Here is a 20667-nt window from a genome sequence, read left to right on the forward strand (position 1 = left end):
AACTGAATTAAGATATAATTCTCAAAGTATAGTCTTACATCATATGGAAAAAACTTGTTACTCGGTTCAAGGGAAAAGAAAAAAAAAACATGCTTATACATTGTGATACCATGTTCTGTGGTATGGATTAGTTTTCCCCAAAGTAAACATAGTTCTTGTTTTAACTTTTTTCCAGTTGGTCATGCTCATTTGCTGTTTTGGTTTTTCCTGCTTCTCCACTTGGCTGTGCGGCTTTCGCTGTAGCCAAAGCCACACACACACACACACACACACACACACACACACACACAGTGATTTGTCCCGGGAGCCTGGCTCAGTTGGCAGCTTGCAGTTGACCGATCAGACCCTATCTTAAAAGCAATCTGGCTGAAAACATTTCTGCACTTTCCTTGTTTGTTTTTCAAGGTCCTTCATAACCCTTTTGGTCCCATCCGGCTTCGTGGCAATGGTTCCGTCCCTGGCAAAGTGAGCAGACATAGGGGAGAGAACTAGGCAGGTGCCAAAGTGGCTCTTACGTCATATTCAGGACATAACTTTTCAGTTCCTTTGTGTAAATACCAAGGAGTGCAAACATTTGTAAGACTTGTCTTAGTTTCCATTTATGTTTTTTTTCTTTTAATAATATTAAAACCCACCCTGTACAAGTGGCTCTACATGGGGTTTGGCCAGATGACAGTGACGCCTCGTCTGTGTGTGTGTGTGTGTGTGTGTGTGTGTGTGTAACCTTACCGCTCTGGCAGCTTGCTGTCAGGGTTACTGAAACCAAAAGAGTGATGTTCTTCTATAAGTAGGTCTGATGGTATTCCCGGAACACCTAGCAAGCTCTACTTTCCCATGTGCCTTTCAGAGGATCCAGGGGGGCTAAGAAAAGTGCCCACAACCGTGTGGAAGTCCTGCTCAGTGCCAGGAGTCAGAAACTGACAGGTCAGGGATCCCATGCCAGGGTGTCCTATGCCCCCCCCCAACCTTCTGCCCTGGGGCACAGTGGAGGCCAGTGGACAGGAACCAAGAAAAACCCATTTCTTCCAGATTACCATTCCCAACCCACTGCTGCAGGCTTCACCATTTATTTCCCCAGCTTACACTGGTTCCAGAAATTTTCCTTGGAAAATCTCATAGCTTAAACAGTTTAAACGGATAAACGGCAATGAGGAGAATAGGGTAGGGGTCACTTACCCCTTTTTGATAAAAGCCAGAGTCCCTGAAGCCCTCTAAACCTTCAGTGACTCCGCGTGGGCATTTGTTTCAGGAGTAAGCTCATCAGCACCGGGGAAGAAAGGGCTCACTGTCCTTGTCTAAAGGGATGGGTTCCGAGCCAAGCAATGAAACACACTATCTGTGACTATTATGGCTGTGAAGTTTGAGAAGTTGAAAAGCTCTATACCACCGGGCAGTTTCTGAACAAGCTTTAATTTATTGTCGTAATGCCTTTGTCTTTTCTTACTCGTTTTGCTTCCATCTTTCTCTTTTCTCCCTTTAATGCACGAGAGGATATCTTAAACCAGAGAAATGGGGCCTCTAGACTCAGGCCTTCTGGCCCAAAGTAAAAACAGCCATCATCAGCTCATTAAACTGGATTTCTCAAATCAAGAATTGTCAGTGCATGTGTGTGTGTATCCATCCACGCACAGACGTTCCAGAGGCTGTCTTTGCCTGGTCTCTGAAGATTGCCTGTCTACAACTGCAGTCAACAGCAGAGACAGTAAATTATAAGTAAAGCCTCGGAGCAAAAAATAATTCCAGCTCCAGCTGTTCGAGGCATGTGGTGGTTGCATCTGCCCGGTGGGCACCAGCTGACTTTGTTTCCCACGGAGGCCCACAGTGAAGACCAGGTGTCTTGAGCCCAAGCTATTTAGAACTTTTGTACCTTGAATCAAACTTGGGAGAAAACGAGCAGCCAGGGCAATTTGGAAAATGATGCACTTATTCCTTGCGGCCAAAACAGCTTAGTGGTTGAGCTGATTAATTCTGTATCCCATGGAACCTCAGAAGGTTGTCCAAGGTTAGCTCCAGACAGACTTACATGTTGTAATAATCCATATAGCAAGCCCCAGGTGCATCTCTCTGGGAAACAGGAATGAGCAAAGAAGCCTTTGCTAGGCTATTTGGGAAAGCCAAATAAAAAAGAATTTAAGTCTTAATTTTGTAGAGCAGTTTGAGGTTCACAGCAAAACCAAGGGGAAGGTACCAGAGACTTCCCATGTACCCCTGCCCCCGCATCACAGCCTTCCCCATTATCAGTATCCTCCGCCCTCCAGAGTGGGGCAGTTGTTACAAGTGATGAATCTACATTGACACATCGTAATCACCCAGAGTCCCTATTTACATTATGGTTGACCATTGCTGTCAAACATTCTGTGGGCTTGGACAAATGCATAATGACATGTATCCATCATTATAATATCCTATGGAATATTTTCACTGCCCTAAAAATCCTGTGTGCTCCCCTAAATTCACCCCTCCCTGCTCCAACCCCTGGCAACCACTGATCCTTTTACTGCTTCCAGTTTTGTCTTTTCAGATTGGCTTCTTTCACTTGGTGCTAAGCATTTAAGTTTCCTCCATATCTTTTCATTGGCTCGATAGCTGATTTCTTTTAGCCCTGAATAATATCCCATTGTCTGGATGTACTAAGGTTTATTTATACATTCATCCCCTGAAGGACATCTTGGAAGCTTCCCAGTTTTAGCAATTACAAATAAAGCTGCTATAAACATCCGTGTGCAGATTTTTGTGTGGACATAACTTTTCAACTCCTTTGTGTAAATACCAAGGAGCGCAAACATTTTTAAGACTTTTAGTTTCCGTTTATGTTTTTTTTTTTTAATAACATTAAAACCCACCCTATACAGGTGGGTTTAGATGGGTCGTCTTTTAGAAGGTTCTTTTGCCTTCTCTGTACATACCAGTTTTTCAGAGCCTCTGATTCTTCTTTCACAGTTTCAATCCCAGAGTTTCTCCTTCCTCTTAACTCAGACTCCTATTTCTTTTGCCTCTTCACATTTATTTTGGATTATTGGGAATATATGAGCTGACCATCCCTGTCTCCTTCCTCTTACTAGAACGGCTTTGTTAAACCACTTGTGTTCATCAGGATACACATCTCCGTAAGTCCAGACACCTCCTCTGGCCTTAGGGGATTTCCGTAGCCCAATTCTCTCTTTCACCTCCAAACTTGGAAATTTATTTCCTAGAGATCACCTAACCAGTCCTCTCCAGTTTTTTGATTCGAAGAGGTCTTCTCTAAACCCCACCTCCCCTTGGACTTACCAAGCCAAGTTGGATAGGACACAAATATCATTAGGTAATAGGAATTCACATTATATGAATGTGCATTGGGCTAACCTAGGCTAACCCAGATGGATCTGTAAAAAGAAAGTACTGCTCAAACGTTCTGGTCTAACCCAGCCTCCCCCATGGTGACTCTTTTGCATGGGACAGGAGGATAGGAGTCAGGTTCTCGGCACTGTTTCTCTGAATGGTAGCCAGTCTCTGTTGCATACTTATTTCATTCTGCTCTTAGAGAATGTGATGTCTTAGTTTTTCCAGATAAACAGGCATTTAGAGTACATTTCCTATTCATTCTTTCACAAAGGAATTTGTATTCCAGTACTTTGGGGTTTGTGTAAGGTCACTGACCCTGCACCTGTGAGAGGTAGCAGTCCTAGCTGCCGGGTCCTTTGTCATTCGCTGTGGTCCAGGCTGCTACCAGGGTTTGTCAGGGGCTCAAACCCCACAGGCTTGGTCTGCAATCTTTTTTGTTAGTTGCTCGGTTTTTCAGTTTGTTTTTAAGGATTCAGATTTGTGTGTGTATTTTGAGGAAGGGGGGGTCAAGTATATATGGATCAAGAAGCTTTTCAAAAATTAACATATATCTGAAAAGAGCCTCGCCCTCAAGATTACATTCATCTAGGCAAGGACACTATTCAGTATATCCAGTACATTAGAATGTGTGCCCAAAGAAAGTATGCCCAGAGTGTAGTTTGGAAGTACTTCATGTGTTTTGATGTATTTCAACAGACAGCATGACTTAAACTAGGAAAGCCAATACTTTGGTCACATTACTTATCTTCTCTTTGTCAATATTCATCATACTTCCTATTATAATACCTTAAAACAGTCTGTCTATAAGCATGAGACTTACAATGACATTCATAGGATCAGCAGTTATGCTAGTAATGAATGTAAACGTGTTACTCTTGGCCTTTGGGGGTGCAGGGTGTTTCTCATCTCTTAATGAAGTACAGGCACAGAGCAGAGGATTTGAGAAGAAAGCAGGCCACCCTTGTAATACGTGATCAATCATTTTGAATGCGCCCTGTGGAAGTACTGTTTAGTTTCTAGTTTTCCAGCAAGTATTGGGATCACTAAATCGATTTTTCATGTATTTGACAGTGTATGTTTAAAGTATTGTGTGGGAGGGCTGTTTCCACACCAGCCACTCTGGATGACTAATTCTGTTTCATAAACCACCTCAGTGTCGTTTTCAAATAGTAACCACTCATTTTACTTGTTTCTTTGATTTAGTTCTTAAGTGGTAGGGAATAATAGCGTTAAACTCAGGAAATGGAATTTTAGTGATTAAATAAGCTGGCATTCTTGGTGTGTATTCACTAATTTGTGTTGTGCACAGTTAAAGGGATAAACAGAATTTTAAAAGCAACTCTCAAATGGTATCTGATCATCTTGGGTCCCTAATTGCTGTCCACATGTGTGTCCACGGGCAGGTGAGTGTCCGGCATCTGGAGCCCCACAGTTCCCATCAAGAGACCCTGCCCGGCTGTTGTTTTTGGGTAGATCATTTGAGTTTTCCCTCATACTCACCTCGCAGGTGAAATGACCCTACGTGAAATCTCCCATCTTCCTTGACCTGCACTCCTAAGTGGCAGAGGGAAGACTTGTTAAGTTCACTGTGACGTCTTTCACCTCTTCTCATGCTCAACACGATGCTATGGAATCTTCTAAAATGTCCACACAGATTATGGTTGCAAGAAGGAAGGCCACATGTGGTGGCAATGATGAAAGGTGAACGCTTACATAGCATCCCACGCACCAGACTGTTCTAAGCACTTACACGGCAGCAGAGAATACCTAGGTCCTTCTCTTGCTCTTCATAGCATCCAGTTGTGCCATGTGATCCTTGCCCACCTGGTATCCAGTGAGTTTGCGGACTAAACCAGGACTTCCACTTCCTTCTAGGTATCATTTATCACTGTGACCTCACCAAAGAGGAACTGGAGCCAAGAGTCTTCCGAGAGGTTACCGTGAAAGGGATCGATGCTTCCGATTACCAGACAGTCCAGGTATGGAGCATTTGTGAGAGTTGGAAAATCTGACTTCTGGGCTGGGCTATTGCCACCTGGTTTGTTAGGAGCCGTGGAGGGAATCCACGGGAATATTGGTGACGGGTGTTTTGGTGTTCTCACTCTCCCTGGGCACGGAGCCAGGGATGGTCCTTGCCCTCCTAGAGCTCGCAAGCTCTGCTTCCAGAGCTGCTGCTGTCAATAGGAAGCCAGAGTCCCCTGTGGGGGGATCTTACTGCAGAAGAGTGGGTTATGGGCTCGCTCAGTCTCGTGACATCACAAGTAACAACACGCATTTGCTCTATACAAAGTCTTGACTCAAGTGCTGCGAGTCCGTCTTTTCCGTCTGACGTTCATGTGTACTTCTGTCCGGCACAGATAAGACCCTCCGTGCAATATTAGAATGGGCGACTTAACTGCCTAATTGTCATGGCACCACAAGCTCAGTCTCTGGCCACCCATCCTTTCAGGTTAAGAATCTCCTTTTTTGTTTTTCCAGAAAATTTTTGTTTTGCCTCTCCAAAGGCATTAAGTCTCCCAGAAATGGAATCATTTATTGATTGAGGACATAGATTGTCTCTGTTCTTTTGCAATGAGAGGTCACTGGTGAGGTAGCAGGTGTTTGTCAGGGCTCTCCCACTTGGAGGGCTGGACCACACAGACCACACACAGATGAGGAATCAGATCACTGTGAAGGAAGTTCAGAGCAAAGAACTGGATGCTCCCAAGAATGTTTCTGTGAATCCAGGACATTAGTTTGGCTTGTTGAGTTACCCTTCACCTGTCTAGAAGTGGTCTAGACGATGGGCTAGATCTAGATCATAAATAAAGCATTGTTTCCAAACCCCACAGTGGGCTGGATCTGGTCCGGGGTTGCAGCTTGTCACCCCTTGTTCTAGATCAGGAATTGGTAAACTGGGCTCTGGTTTTGTGGGAGAACAGCCACATGCATCTCTTTACATAGTGTCTGTGGCCGTCTTAGTGCGTTAACAGGGTGGGTGCAGCAGGGCCTATATGGCCCGTAAAGTTTAAAATACTAAGTATTTGGCTCTCTAAGAAAAAGTTTACTGATCCCTGGTCTATGCTAAAAAGTACTTATAAAATCCAAGCATTCTCAGTAGGTGCACAGGGCCTTCATCACGAAGCTCTGTCAGGCGTGAAATGCGCATGCACTCTTAGGGGGGCATTGAGTGAGTCACTCAACCTTTCTACTACAAGGTTTTTTTTAGCTGTGAAATAGAGAAGATGGTATATATTTTACAAGATTCCTATAGGATTATATGACATGATGTATATTAAGTGGCACATAGAATATAATCTATTTTTTCAATCAATATTAGAAATAAATATAACAGACTATTAGTCTCCTGTATCTCTTTTGGCTTCCTGCTGCTTTTCATTTTCAAGGTGAGCTATTGCCTGGAGAGAGATCCCGTGGGAGCCAGTAGCCTGTGTGGCGCTTACATGGTTCGCTAACTCACCCTAGTCCTGTATTAGCCTTTTTTTTTTTTTTAAATTTTTATTTATTTATGATAATCACAGAGAGAGAGAGAGAGGCAGAGACACAGGCAGAGTGAGAAGCAGGCTCCATGCACCGGGAGCCCGACGTGGGATTCAATCCCTGGTCTCCAGGATTGCGCCCTGGGCCAAAGGCAGGCGCTAAACCGCTGCGCCACCCAGGGATCCCCTGTATTAGCCTTTAAAAATCATTTTCAGGCTGTCGTTCTTTGCTGTTATCCCTTTTCTCCATGTATAGAAAATTTGTTCCTATCAAATGTAACATGTCACCTCTCCAAGGCATGTCTAGTCTTTGCCTCAGGAACCCTGGGGCCAGGATGGGCACATACACGTACACGCCACCGCCTCCCCCGTCAGTAGTGCCAGGGATGCCCAAGCAGCACCCACTGACTCTTCCTCTTCACCCTTCAAAGATACAGCCTTGGCCCTAGAATTGGGTGGTCACCCAAGTGAGACCCCCTGTCATCCTCTCATCTCTACTGTGTAACCCCTCAGCTCGCTTGCTTGTTTGCTTGCTTGTTTGTTTGTTTGTTTATAACATTTTATTTATTTATTTGAGAGAGAATGAGAGCACAAGCCAGGGAGAGAGGCAGAGGGAGAAGTAGCCCACTGACTGACTGAGCCACCCAGGCGCCCCCTCCTCAGCTCTATTTAAAAAAACACATTATTGGGACATCTGGGTGGTTCAGCAGTTGAGTGTCTGCCTTTGGCTCAGGGTATGATCCCGCGGTCCCAGGGTGGAGTCCATCAGGCTCCCTGCAGGGAGCCTGCTTCTCCCTCTGCCTGTGTCTCTGCCTCTCTCTCTGTGTCTCTCATGAATAAATAAAAATCTTTTTAAAAAAAGTAAAAAATTAAAATTAAAAAAAGCACATTATTGTCCTTTCCTTTCCAGCTTCCCACAAATATTTAGTGCTCAGGCCTGCAGTTATCTTTGGAGTTTGGATGAGGGAGAGGCACCTATAAGAATGCCAGGGAGGCGGCTTCTTACAGGGAAAGAACTCTTCTCACAGTGAGGATGGTTAGAGTTGTTTCTCTTCTTGCCCATCCGGTAACAGTAATATTCTTTATGGATGACACACAAAGAAACTAGTTACCACCTAATGTGTATTGTTTTCATTTATAAATGAAAAACTAAAATGTTGCAGCTGAGCAAGTGCTTGGTGGGATAGAAATCTCTCAGCCATGTACTAACTGGGGAAGAGAGGAGCATGGGTGACGCCAGTTGCCTGTATCACTGGACAACTGAACTCCTCTACTTCACAAAGAAAACTCTCCTGATGTTGAGCTGCCAAAAGAACAACCTTTTGTTTCTACCACCACAGTAGGGAAGGAAAAAAAAAAGAAGATGGCAAATATTTAAAAGGATAGTAACGGAGCAGAACACGTTGCATCACACATCTCAGCGCACTTCTCGTTTCCGTATTTTAGAACGTGGCAGGAAATATGTGTGTGGACAGAGTATACATATAATGCTAATAGGGGATTTTATTTTTTTATTTTTTGAAGATTTTATTTATTCATGAGAGACACAGAGAGAGAGGCAGAGACACAGGCAGAGGGAGAAGCAGGCTCCATGCAGGAGCCTGATGCAGGACTCGATTCCAGGACCCCGGGATCACACCCTGAGCCAAAGGCAGATGCTCAACCGCTGAGCCACCCAGGCGTCCCACCAGTAGGAGATTTTATATCTATTGATTATACACATCAGACATACTGCACTGAGTTATCGAAATAGAATTCTTTCATCATTTATGGGTGCCCTTGAAATGCTCTTTGATGTCACAATACCATAGACCTGTATCACTTAAAAAATCCATTGTGCAGTGGTTCAGATTCAAGTGTTTCAGCAGAGCTTTGACATGAAATGTGAGCGTGACAGATGTCCTCACGTTTTGATTAGGCCCTCGGTGGGTTGCCAGCATTGACCTACCATTGTAAAAGCAAGCCCTGGAGAGGCATTTGTGCCTTTGTGCACAAAGAGGCATTTGTGCATTGTGTGAATGGAAAACATCTGATGGTGGATTTGTGGGAGGTGGGGGGAAGGGTATTTTTATCTTCAGTTTCTTTAGGGTGATGTCACTTTTGATTCCTCTAGATCCTGGTGTTTATATTTATTCCATATGAGGTTTAAAAAGAAGATCCTCTAGGCTGTTTGTGATTCCTTCTTACATTTTGTGGAGCATGGTATCGTTTGGAGCAAATACTGCAGCATAGATTGCGCTGCGTAGTTGGTCAATGCAGTTAATGGTGGTCATGACCATGCACACCTAGCTGATGGTATAGCTGCTAAGGTAGACCAAGACGAGGAGGAAGAGAAAGGGCAAAGAGACACAATGCTAAGTAACCCCAGAAGGCTATTCTCATATGTTTGTTGTACGTTCACCCAGAACCCAGCATATCTTGAATTTGGGGAGCAGATCGTGGAGGATATGGTGTCGCATTTTGCTGGTAGACATAGAACAGAACTGTCTGTATAACCTTTATCCATCCCTGACTGCAGCTGCGGGCAGAACATTGATCTGTATCAGAAATATAATTTTGAAAATCAGATCCTGGAAAGGCTGTTGTTGGTTTCTCTTCCAATTGGGGGTACACACAAAAATTTAGTTTTAGATAGGTTTATCAAATCAGCAATTGACTAATCCTGTCTGTTTTCTTTTTTTATTGTGAAGGACACATCTACATAATATTGATTAGAACCTCTGCACCTGTATCTTTAAGAGGAAGCTGAAACACTGAACACTGGGAATTAAACTTACAAAATAAGCTTAGCGATAAGTGATTTACCTGAAAAAAAAAAAATCTGTCTTCCTTTATAATCAGTGATGTGTTTCATTTTAAACAAACGTGGAATAATAGGGAAGTGGCAGTTAAATTTAGTCCTCCAGCCAGTATGACAGGCCCTTCCATGCCGGTGGGTACTGTTTGAATATGGAGAATTTCTAGACACAGGGCATTGACCCTGGGAAATTTACAGTCAGACTGGAAAGTTGAGACATACAGATCTGAAAGGTCAGACACCCGAAGGATGTTCTCTCCGGGATCAAGGGCAAGGTGCGGCCTCCGCCGTGCTGCAGCATTGAAGATCACCCTGGCGGGGTGGGGAGGGGGTCTTCACAGGAGGGGCAGAAACTGGGCAGGGCTTCAAGGGATGGGTGCTTCCATGACTCCTAGTTCCCCAAGAGGCTCCTGACCAGTTCCACCACCATCCTTGTTCAGAGAGGCACCACCCTCTGCCTTCTTGCAGCAGGTCACTTTCATAATTTCACAGCAAATTCAAGAAGGGAACTATGCCCTCCGTCTCCAGTGCAGTAGGTTGCCTTCTGTCGTTTGTGGGTGGAATAGTGTTTGCATTGTGGGTGAACGTGGCATGATACACGCAGCGTAGCAAAGTGCACTTTTTGGTTTCTCGGTATCTCATTTTTTTTGTCCAGCCAGCTGAGAGACTGGCTTTCTTTTTCCTCCGCAAATGAAAGACAAAATTTATAGACCTGAAAAAGAACTGAGTGTACTATGAATAAACTCCATTATCTACAGTTTCCACATTTCGTGAAAGACATTAAATTGAAAGGAAGGCCCAATTTTATGGGTGAAAGCAAACCATATGGTACGAAAATAGTAAGAATTAAAAGTATTTAACAGATTGAATTATCTTGATTCCTGTTTCTTACGCTTCGCAGGCACTTTTCTGAGGTTTACCTGCAGCAATGCATATGAAACACCAGGCACATCCCAAAGGTGGTTTGCTGGGTACTGAAAAGAAATGTTAAAATTAAATAATTCTTTGGGTTTTTACCAAGATGCTTTGAGGTAGAAGGAGTGGGAATTTTTTTTTTCTTGAATTTAGTGTAGATTTTTCTAACCTTGGCGATAACTATGGTTACTAGCATCTACAGGCTTTGCCATTCAGAGAACATATTCTCAGAGCATCAATTAGTCTTTGAACATTTGTTAGCTTCTGTGCTGAGCACATGGCATGTCCAGTTTTTGAAAACTGACTCATCCACATCCTCAGTGAGCTGACCTTTGAACTGGTGATAGCATGTTTCTGTAGTTCTGTGTTCTCACAGGTAGTGGTCAGAAATCTTAAGCAGTGTTAGTGGAGAGTGGGGGAACACTTAAAAAAAAAAAAAAAACTTTTTGAGAGGTCTGTGCTTGCACATGATTAGGAAACAGCTTTACATTGTTCTTGATGATTTAGTGCCTGAGCATTCAGGTTATCTGTGATCCTACATTTCATAGTGGCCTATTCTTGCATAAATAGATTCCCACCCTTCTTTAGGACTCTTTGTCATGCAGACATTCTAGATTGAGGTTAATGAGGTTCGTAATCAGAGGCTACACATTTATGTGTCTCTCCCCTTTTGGTATCAGCTGTGTTAAAATAATTTGTAAAATAATAATAATTATTTGACTGTAAAGGTTGATGAGGAATTTGGCTTTTTGTTATCTTATAATAGAGAAATAAGTTATGGGGCCCAGGTCATTCCTCATTCCACTGTAAATAAATCCTCTTCCATTTTTTAAAAAAGGATATTACTTTGCTGCCACCTGCAAGTTTGTAACCCTCTTTCAGTAAAAATCACAAGGTGGCCTTGAGAATTAAGCAGCTGGTCCCCATGATGAGAAGCCTGGGGAGGTTTCTTGAGCCTCCTGTGGGGCTTCGCTGTGGCAACGTGGATGCAAGCCAGGCCTGTGCTGACCTTGGTCAGAGCTTCCCTGAGCTTTGCTGAGGAAGTGGAGTCTGCGTGGGATGAGGACCAGGGAGACAGCCGAACCCACCCTGGTGACTTAGCGCATAAGGAGGGTGGCCAGGAGAGAGAAGCCCTATTGGTTGGCTCTCCTGGGGTACCTGGTGGTGACTCAGCCGCAGGCATATTTGCTCAGCTTATTTTGTGGAGATTTTAATGAGTTAACAGGTGTTGATTCTATCTGAATGACTCAGATTAACATGCTGGAAGGCCTCTAGGTTTATCGTTCTTGCATTAGAGGCCCTAAATGTTAGAGATCAGGCTACCTATAAATTCAGTACCATAGGTGAAAATGATACTCATTGGAGCTTTGTTCATCCTTTGTATCTTTACAAATTAAATTTGTTAATCTGTATATTGCAACGTATCAGATATCCACAGATAGTACTGAGTTTGCTATTATATGTAATGAAGCCACTTAAATAGATTCAAATTTTGTTTACCTTGTAAGAGTCATAGCTTTTTGAGATCCATAAAAAGTTGCAGGTTACTGAGCTTTGCTGATGTGCAAGTGGGTAGATTTCAGGTTACTCCCTGCTAACAATTAGCTTCAGCTCCTTGCTAAAAAAAATTATCTTGGGAAAAGAATGTCATATTTCATTATCCTATAGAAGACAAAGTAGCAAGTAACTTACTTCTTATTAGAACTCACTCAATAGCATGGTATCATCTATGAATAATGTGTGCTAATGGTACTTTTGCCATTTTAATAATTTTTTGTTTTTATTTTTTTTTAAGATTTTATATATTTATTCATGATAATACACAGAGAGAAGGGAGAGAGAGAGAGGCAGAGACACAGGCAGAGGGAGAAGCAGGCTCCATCCAGGGAGCCCAACATTGGACTCGATCCCAGGTCTCCAGGATCATGCCCTGGGCTGAAGGCAGGCACTTAACTGCTGAGCCACTCGGGCTGCCCTAATTTTTTTGTTTTTAAAAATGAATCTGAATCTTGGTGTGCCTGGGTGATTCAGTCAGTTAAGCTCCTGACTCTTAGTTTTGGCTCAGGGTCTTGGGATAGAGCCCCACGTGGGGCTCCACACTTAGCAGGGAGTCTACTTCTCCCTCACCCTCTGCCCTTCCTCTCTCTCTTTTAAATGAAGGGATTAATCTTTAAAAAAAAAAATAAAATAAAAATGGGTCTGAATCTCAAGGTATGTTCTTCAGATTGGATTCAGCTGTGAGCACAGGAAACATCAAGAAGAGAGACATTTATTTCCCTCTCACAGAAAAGAAGGGGAATTGGTCCAGGGCCAACTTGGTATCCAAAGTGCAAGGAATCCAAGCTCCTGCTCTCTTGCTGCTTCATCACATGTGGCTTTTGTTCCCAGCATCTCTTTGAGGTCTCCTAACACTGCTGTCCATCCAGCCATATTATATCCACTTTCTAGCCAACAAGAAGGCGGCAGTAGGGAAGAAGAGGGGAGTGGGGGAGCGAAGGGGCATGCCAGCTGTCTTAGAAGCATGTTTTCTAAAGGTGCGTGTAATCTGTCTGCTTTCATCTTAATGGTGAGAAAGCACTCATCTGGCCACAGGTAGCGCAAGGTGGTTTAGAGATGTGGTTTTAGTTCCAGAAAAAGAAATGTGCGCAGCTAAAAATCAGGGCCTTTGATGGAGGAAATGGAGAATAGACATTGGGGGACAACTAGCAATCTGTCACACAAAACAGGACTTCAGCAAAAATTTTTGGTGTGGATGGAGCACCTGGATGGCTTGGTTTAGCATCTGCCTTCGACTCAGATCATGATCTCGGGGTCCTGGGATTGAACCCTGTGTTGGGCTCCCTGCTCAGTGAGGAGTCTGCTTCTCCTTCCCCCTCTGATCCCCCCCACCCCTAGTCATGTGCCTGCACGCTCTCTCTCTCCCTCTCTCTAATAAGTAAATAAAAATCTAAAAAAAAATTTTTTTGGTGTGGACCCTGAGACTAAGGAGTCCAAACTCCACCTGGTGGCCAGGTACCTAAACCTCGGGGTCAGGATTAGGAAAACAAAGACTGAAAAAGGTGAATATTCAGATCTTTTCATCACAGACGGCAGAAATCAATGCATTACGAAGAGAGAAGCACCCTTGAAAGAGGCTCTTCTCCCATGAAAAAAGACCTTTAATATTGCTTCCAGAACATATGTATTTCTTGAACTCTGGCCTTGACTTTAGTGCAAGTGTAATGCAAGACAAGATGGGACTCTGAGAATTATCATCAAGATGAAGTGTAAGGTGTTATCTCTGGCAGGATGAGGAAGCCAGGTAAGCTTAGACCCAGATGGCTCTCCAGATATTTGGCTTCATGCTAGAGTCTTCCTCTTGCCTGGGAAAACCAGCTCCCACTCACCACCACCACCACTACTACCACCACCCCATACCGTTGCCAAGGATGTGGATACAGGCCATCCTTGCAGGACCTGCTCATTAGAATGGAAGCATAAAAAAATTAAAAAAAAATAGAATGGAAGCATAGCACAGGTCAGCCTTTGAGGGGGGGTGGGGAGAGGGTCAAGTCTCTAATTGCATAACTGCTTCTTTGCTTTTCCCTAGGTGATCTGTTCTTATGCTAATGTGTTTTTGGGCTGCAGAGGAGTTGTATGTTTTCCAGTTGCATATACATTAGGGTTCCTATAGTTGAGACCTCTCATTTTACAGATGAGGAAACTAAAAGTCAGTGTGTTTGAACAAAGGTAACGGTATAAATAATTGACAAGGCTGAGAACAGAGAACAGAACAGAGAACTCCAGAGCCGTGCTAATCTGCGTGTTTTGTTAATCAGGATAAATCTTTTGCACTCTGTCGCTCAGTTATTGTTTTTTTCACCTCTAAAATAAATTAGGTTAAAAGGCTTCTAAATTCCTACACCTACTTACCACTAAAAGTATGTTTCTGCATCATATAAGTATCCAGCAATTACTTCGTAAACCCTTGTGGAACCTGTTAAAAAATAAAAGTACTCTTTGTGTGAAAGAGGAGACACTAAGAGCCCATAACTACATTTTAAAAATTGCTTATAAATTTTAGGATTTATTTTAGTATTCACTTCTAACCTCCTTGTCACATGTTAACAGAGATTCTCATTTCCTTGTCCATTTATTTATACCACAGATTTTCATACACACGAGTACATACATACATACGTTGTATTTTAATCTGAGGAGTTCTATGTAAGTCTTAAATGTTGGTCACCACACGGCAGCTTGAAAGTCCACTTAAAGTATGTTCTAAAGTGAAATAAAGCTTGAAGTGTTTATGGTTCTGCTTTTATCATCTTATCTCTGCTGGATTTCCCCCAGGATCTAATGCCAGTACTAGCATCAGGTTGCTTTAAACTCAAATTCAGAAGAATATTCTCAGATTTATTTCAGGAGCACTAGCCCAAGATCTCTGCTTCTTGTGTGGTGAACCTGAAAAGACACCTCTGTGCCCAAAGCAGGTGACCTTCTCAATTGCTCTTTCTTAGACAAGTACCTCCATTCCAGTGTCTGTCCCATCATTTCTGCCTTCTTAATTGGTGAAGTTGGTTTAAAAATTAATAGGGTTCAGTGGATATCTGGAATCTGAAAATTGTTTGGGTTCTCTCTGCATTGAGAAGGCTCCATAGGAGAGAGTTGGAGCAATCTTTCTTCTGCTTTTCTGTGGTAGTATCACTCCTAAACCTCAGGGGTATGTCTTTATGTGGGCTGCCACCTAGACAAGTGTTCTTTGGCTTCCTGCTCTGCTCCATCTTTTAGGGCAGATGGGGAGAAGAGAACATAGGAGCTTAGTGTGGTCTCTCCACCTGTTACATAGCTCTTCCCTATCCTCCCCTCTACTGGCATCACATTGATGGCCGAGGGATGATGGATTGAGTAAAAATAGACCTGGCACTGCAGATACTCCATTATCTCCCTGGAGGAAAAACCATTACTGCCTGACTTTATTGGTCTGTGAAGAAGGAAGGAAACATTTTCCATTTCCATAAGTATAACCTTTTGATTGGGGTCAAGTATACCTTGACCTGGGTTTACAGAAGTAGATTGGATCATTCTCTATTTGCTCCCAGTGTTGTGGTAGTGGTAGTAGTAGGGTAGTGTCCGTGGTAGATGAGAAACGTTAATAGTGATAAACCTGATGGCAATATGTTGCCAGTTAGAAGACGTTGTGTGTCAGGGTACTACACAGGGACACACACAGGTTCCTGGTCATGGTCCATGTCAAGTGTGAGTTCCTCTACCAAACTCCTGATGTCCTCTTTCCAGCCTTGCAGAAATGGCACCTAACTACCCCAAGTCCCCACCCCAAATACTCGGCACCACCAAGGCTGAACTGCCAACCCAGTCCTCGACTACCATATGCAGACTTCCCTCCGCCCGGTTCTCCTTCCTCTGTGCTCCATTGAGAGACTGTTCATTTTCCTAACCCCATTTTCTGAAATTGTATACATTTTGAGTACCCAGCCAAATCCCCACTTGTGTAGAAGCGTCTCCTCTTGTTCCTGCCCTTGGAAACTCAGTCTAAAGCAAAAAGACAGGGAAAGAGGATAGTCAGCTGTGACTTAGAGCACAGCTGTGTGCACACCCTGTGCCGGGCTGTATGCCCGTGCTCTGAGTGCATCATCTCGTTTCTTCAGCCAGTCAACCTCCTCGTGATTTCTGTTTTGGGGATGAAGAGGCTGCAGTGTAGGGAAGCTAGAGGAGTTGTCCCTAATCACACGGTGGTATAGTTAGTGCTTCAGCCCTGGTTTCCCGCACTGCGCTGCTCCTAAGCATGATGCTCTCTGCCCTCAGAAGCTAGGCTAGCTTCTCCCCAGCTGTCGCAGTTCAGCAGTTGGGTACCCTGAGATAGCTGGCTCTGGGTCCTCATGTAGGAACTGATATAAAATGCTGTGGCCTTATGAAGACCCTGGAGAAGGCTTCATCGTTTACCTTGGCTAATGTCTCAAAAGAAGGAAATGTAAATCCATCTACTCAAGCTCATTGATAAACGCAGCCCATATAAATTCTTAGACATTTAAAATCATCTGCTAGTTGGTTCTGCTGAGTCAAATAATAGCTGACAAAGCTTGTGTCCTCCCTGCCCCCAGCTGTGTTCGTTTGTATACATGTGTATGTATATGAGTAGATAGAAATATTAATATGCATGTAAACATATGTTTAAACAGAGAATGTGCTCTTTGATCCCAAATTAGATAGTGGGTAATTCTGAAATTGACTCTCAAATGGAAAACCATTTAGGGTGCAAGGAAAATTCACATCAGGACCCTGAAGCCTTCCATGTTTTGCATAGGCTATAGCTAGTTCAGCTCCAAAGTTTAATGCGCATATAGCTAATTTAAATATTTGGAAAAGATTAGAGAAGAGTATAAATACTCCAAACTGTGGCTGGTGCACTGCTAGAGAATCTGCAGATTTGACTGTTGAAGTGCCGACTTTGAACCATGGCTGAGAATCTTCAGAGGGAGGAGGGACCAAGGAGAGTTGTGGGGGCGTTGCTGGCACCACCTCTGCTCCCCTGCCTAGGCTTCCACTCCGCCTTCAGTCCATCTAGAGCTGCCATTGGATGTCTTCCTCACCTGCCATCAGAAATTCATCAGCATTGTTGTGGGGAGGTGGGATGGGGAAGAGAACCACTTTCATTCATCCAGTCTGGGTGTTTATTCAGAATTTACTCTGTGTTAAACACTAGGAGTGTAGGAGTGACCTAGAGAGCTGTGGTCTTTGCCCTTATGAGTACAGGCAGGAAAAAAAAAAAAAGTGAACATAAAATAAATATGAAGATTCCAAGTTGGGGAAGGGCTATGAATGAAATAAGTAGGGACCGTCACCAGGAATGACAGTGTGAATTGAGTGGTCGACTAAAGTGCACTTGTGTTATATCAGTGGAAACATAGTTTCCTACGTATGAGGGAACTAATCATGTGGAGATGTGGGGAGAGCAGCGCAACTGTTGGAGCGAAGACCCAGAGAACAAAGCGGTTGGCCCCAGAGAGGACCCAAGAGAAGATAGGTGCAGTAAGCGAGGGGGAGGGCAGGGCCTCACGGTTGTGTTGGACTTTGTTCAGGGTTCCAAGTATGGTGGGAGTCCGTGCAGGGTCTTATGCTGGATTGGGACATGTTCTGATTTACGAAAGCCATCTTCCATTTTGTAGAGAATAGATGAAAGGGGCAGATGCGGCTGTAGAGATTGCTGGAACACCTCTGTTAGCAGTCTGTAGACCAGGGAAGACATAAGGTGGCCTAGACTAAGGGAGAGACTGTGGATGTGAGAAAGAGTGGGTTTGGAAAATATCTGGAGGGTAGAATCAACGGGACGCACTCAGAGATTGCACATGGAGGGAAGAGGGGAAGGGACACGTCAAGGATGACTCTGAGATTTCCAATCTGAGCAGCTGGTACCATGTATCAGGTTGTTGGCAGTGGGTCGGGGAGGACGTGTTTGGGAGGAAGGATATTTTGGACATGATCAAGTTTGTGGTGCGTGTTACGTTGTCAGCCAGGTGGCAATGTCAAGTATGGAGTTGGATATTTGAGTCTCATGCTCAGAGGAGAGATCTGAGTTAGAGTCATAAGTGTGGACATCTTCAGTGTGAGTGTGTTGTTTAAGTCTGGGGCAAGGACAGAAGTACTTGGAGTAGAGTGAGGGAGGGTCGGGCCTGCACCCTGAAGAGGCCTGAGGGAGGGCCAGCAGGGGAGTCCCGGAAGCATCAGCCAGGGAGGTACTAGAAGAACCAGCACATCCCAGACCAGGGGAAGCAGGAGGTCAAGGAAAGGGTATGAGGAGGGGCCCGTGGGGGACAGTACTCAGTGTGGCTGGTCAAATGAGGAAGGAAGAAGAGGTCTTGGATTTGACCATCTGGATTCATTGGTGAGCTAGATAAGAGCACTTTCAGGAGCAGTGGGGCAGACTGGTGGCCGAACAGGGTATATTGAGGAAGAGGGGAGAATGCGTGTGTGGCTTGTTAGGGGAGGTGTGACTAAGGGATTGGGGGATTCACCGCGTTTTCTGTGCATTCTCATATTGCGTTATTATTCTAATCAGAACTGTCTTGTGTTAGTGTTGTAATCCGAAAAACTTACATTTTAAAATTTATTCAGAGAAAACAATCCCTGGTAAGCTAACTGACCGTCTCTGTCTTTTAACACCTGTGGTTCATGTCTTCCTTCCCTCCCCTTCTTCCTCCCTCCTTCAGATCACTTTTCAGATTTTTCATTCTCTTGCTGTAGAATACAGCTGTGCTAAGAAAACGAATCAAGCCAGAAGATCAGATTTTACGTTCATTTACAGATGGAGCCCTCCATAGCTTTTGTGGCAGTGAGTTCAGGATCGGGGGGAAGGGAGGAGCAGGAAGGGAAGTGGGGAACCATGTGTGTAGACGGTCTTGAGAAGTTTAAATGCATTAGTGAGAGGGGTACAAGAGCAGTGGCCTGTGTTATGAAATGGGTAGGAACCAGATTATTAGGTTGTGTTGATGGGTTGGTTCCAGCAGGAGGGACCCACCGCAGGAACCAAGTTCCCTGAGAAGGTGAGAGGGTCCCAAGCCCTGGTGGAAGCTGGCCGTCACCAGAGGGACATTCCCTTCATTCTGTCAAGAAGGAAGCCAGCTCCTTACATTCCTTCTGTGAGACCTCTTAGGGCCTGAATTCTCTATCTTCCTTTGTTTTGTTTCAAGTTTTTATTTAAACTCGAGTTAATTGGGACGCCTTGGTGGCTCAGTGGTTGGGTATCTGCCTTCGGCCCAGGGCATGGTCCTGGAGTCCCGGGATCGAGTCCCACGTGGGGCTCCCTGTATGGAGCCTGCTTCTCTCTCTGTGTCTCTCATGAATAAATAAGTAAAAATCTTTAAAAATAATAATAATAAAATAAACGAGTTAATTAACATATAGTGTAGTGTTGGTTTCAGGGGTAAAATATAGTGATTCATCACTTACTATAACACCCAGCGCCCCCAACATCAAGCGCCCTCCTTAATGCCCACCACCCAGTTACCCCATCCCCCCATCCTCCTCCCCTCCAGCAACCAACCCTCAGTTTGTTCCCTAGAGTTAAGAGTCTCTTATGGTTTGCCTCCCTGTCTGTTTTTATCTTATTTTTCCTTCCCTTCCCCTGTGTGCATCTGTTTTGTTTCCTAAATTCCACATATGAGCAACTAAAAATGAAAAAATAGTTCTGAAGTTTTGAAATATGTGCATTTTTGGTTATGCACGCAGTTCATGGGCGGGAAGGCTCAGATAGTGAGTGTAGAATTTTCTGCAGCTTACGAATGCGTTCCTTTCCGGTTGCTCTGTCCTAGCTCAGTCAGGAGGGGCAAGGTTACTGCAGTTAACAGGCGCCGTCGCAGTCTCAGAGGCGTGAAGTCAGACAGGTTTACGTTTCGTTTCCACGCGCTGTCCATCGGCCGTCGCCCGGGCTCCCTCCAGGCCCCGCCTGAGGAGCCTCCCCCACTACGCGTTGCCTGTCCCCGTGGCACAGAGACAAAGCACATCCTGTCCCAGGTGCCCACAGCCCTTTTGTCTACAAGTGTCACCTCCCTCCCCTGACCACATGCCCTTGGCCAACACCACGGGATGGGGACAAACCAGCTTCAGAGTTGGCAGATGCGCAGAGCCATCCTCCACGTGCTGGAAGGAGAGAGAATAGCGCACGCCCTGGTGACACCACGTGTCCCTCCCCAGAGAAGGCCTTGGGGGAACGCGGGGGTCGCCTCCACCCCCGGCCCCATCTTCACCACAGCACCTGAAATTCTGAACATTTTCCAAATGCTCTCTTCATTTTCCAAATATTTTTTTAAAAAATACAAACCGACCGGGCAGCCCAGGTGGCTCAGCGGTTTCGCTCCTCCTCCAGCCCAGGGCGTGATCCTGGAGACCCGGGATCGAGTCCCACGTCGGGCTCCCTGCATGGAGCCTGCTTCTCCCTCTGCCTGTGTCTCTGCCCCTCTCTCTCTCTCTCTCTCTCTCTCTATGTCTGTCATGAATAAATAAATAAAATCATAAATGAATAAAAAAATAAAAATAAAAATAAAAAAATAACCAACCAACCAACCGCTCTAGAACTAGCTTAGCAAATCAGTACCTTTTACTTATTTTCTCCACAGACATTATTTTTCCCGGTGGACTCAAAATCATTGGAGA

The 20667-nt window shown here is 44.4% G+C and overlaps 1 protein-coding gene across 1 annotated transcript in view; it reads left to right on the plus strand.

Moving 5' to 3' along the window:
• Window positions 1-20667, plus strand: part of PREP (prolyl endopeptidase) — a 117906-nt gene that overhangs the window by 65876 nt on the left and 31363 nt on the right. Inside the window, exon 10 of the mRNA XM_077902926.1 lies at window positions 5200-5303. Within this exon, the coding sequence (XP_077759052.1) occupies window positions 5200-5303 (104 nt within the window). The remainder of the gene's footprint in view (window positions 1-5199; window positions 5304-20667) is intronic.

Source organism: Canis aureus, chromosome 7, assembly GCF_053574225.1.
Source record: "Canis aureus isolate CA01 chromosome 7, VMU_Caureus_v.1.0, whole genome shotgun sequence".
In the NCBI taxonomy this organism is placed as follows: Eukaryota; Metazoa; Chordata; class Mammalia; order Carnivora; family Canidae; genus Canis; species Canis aureus.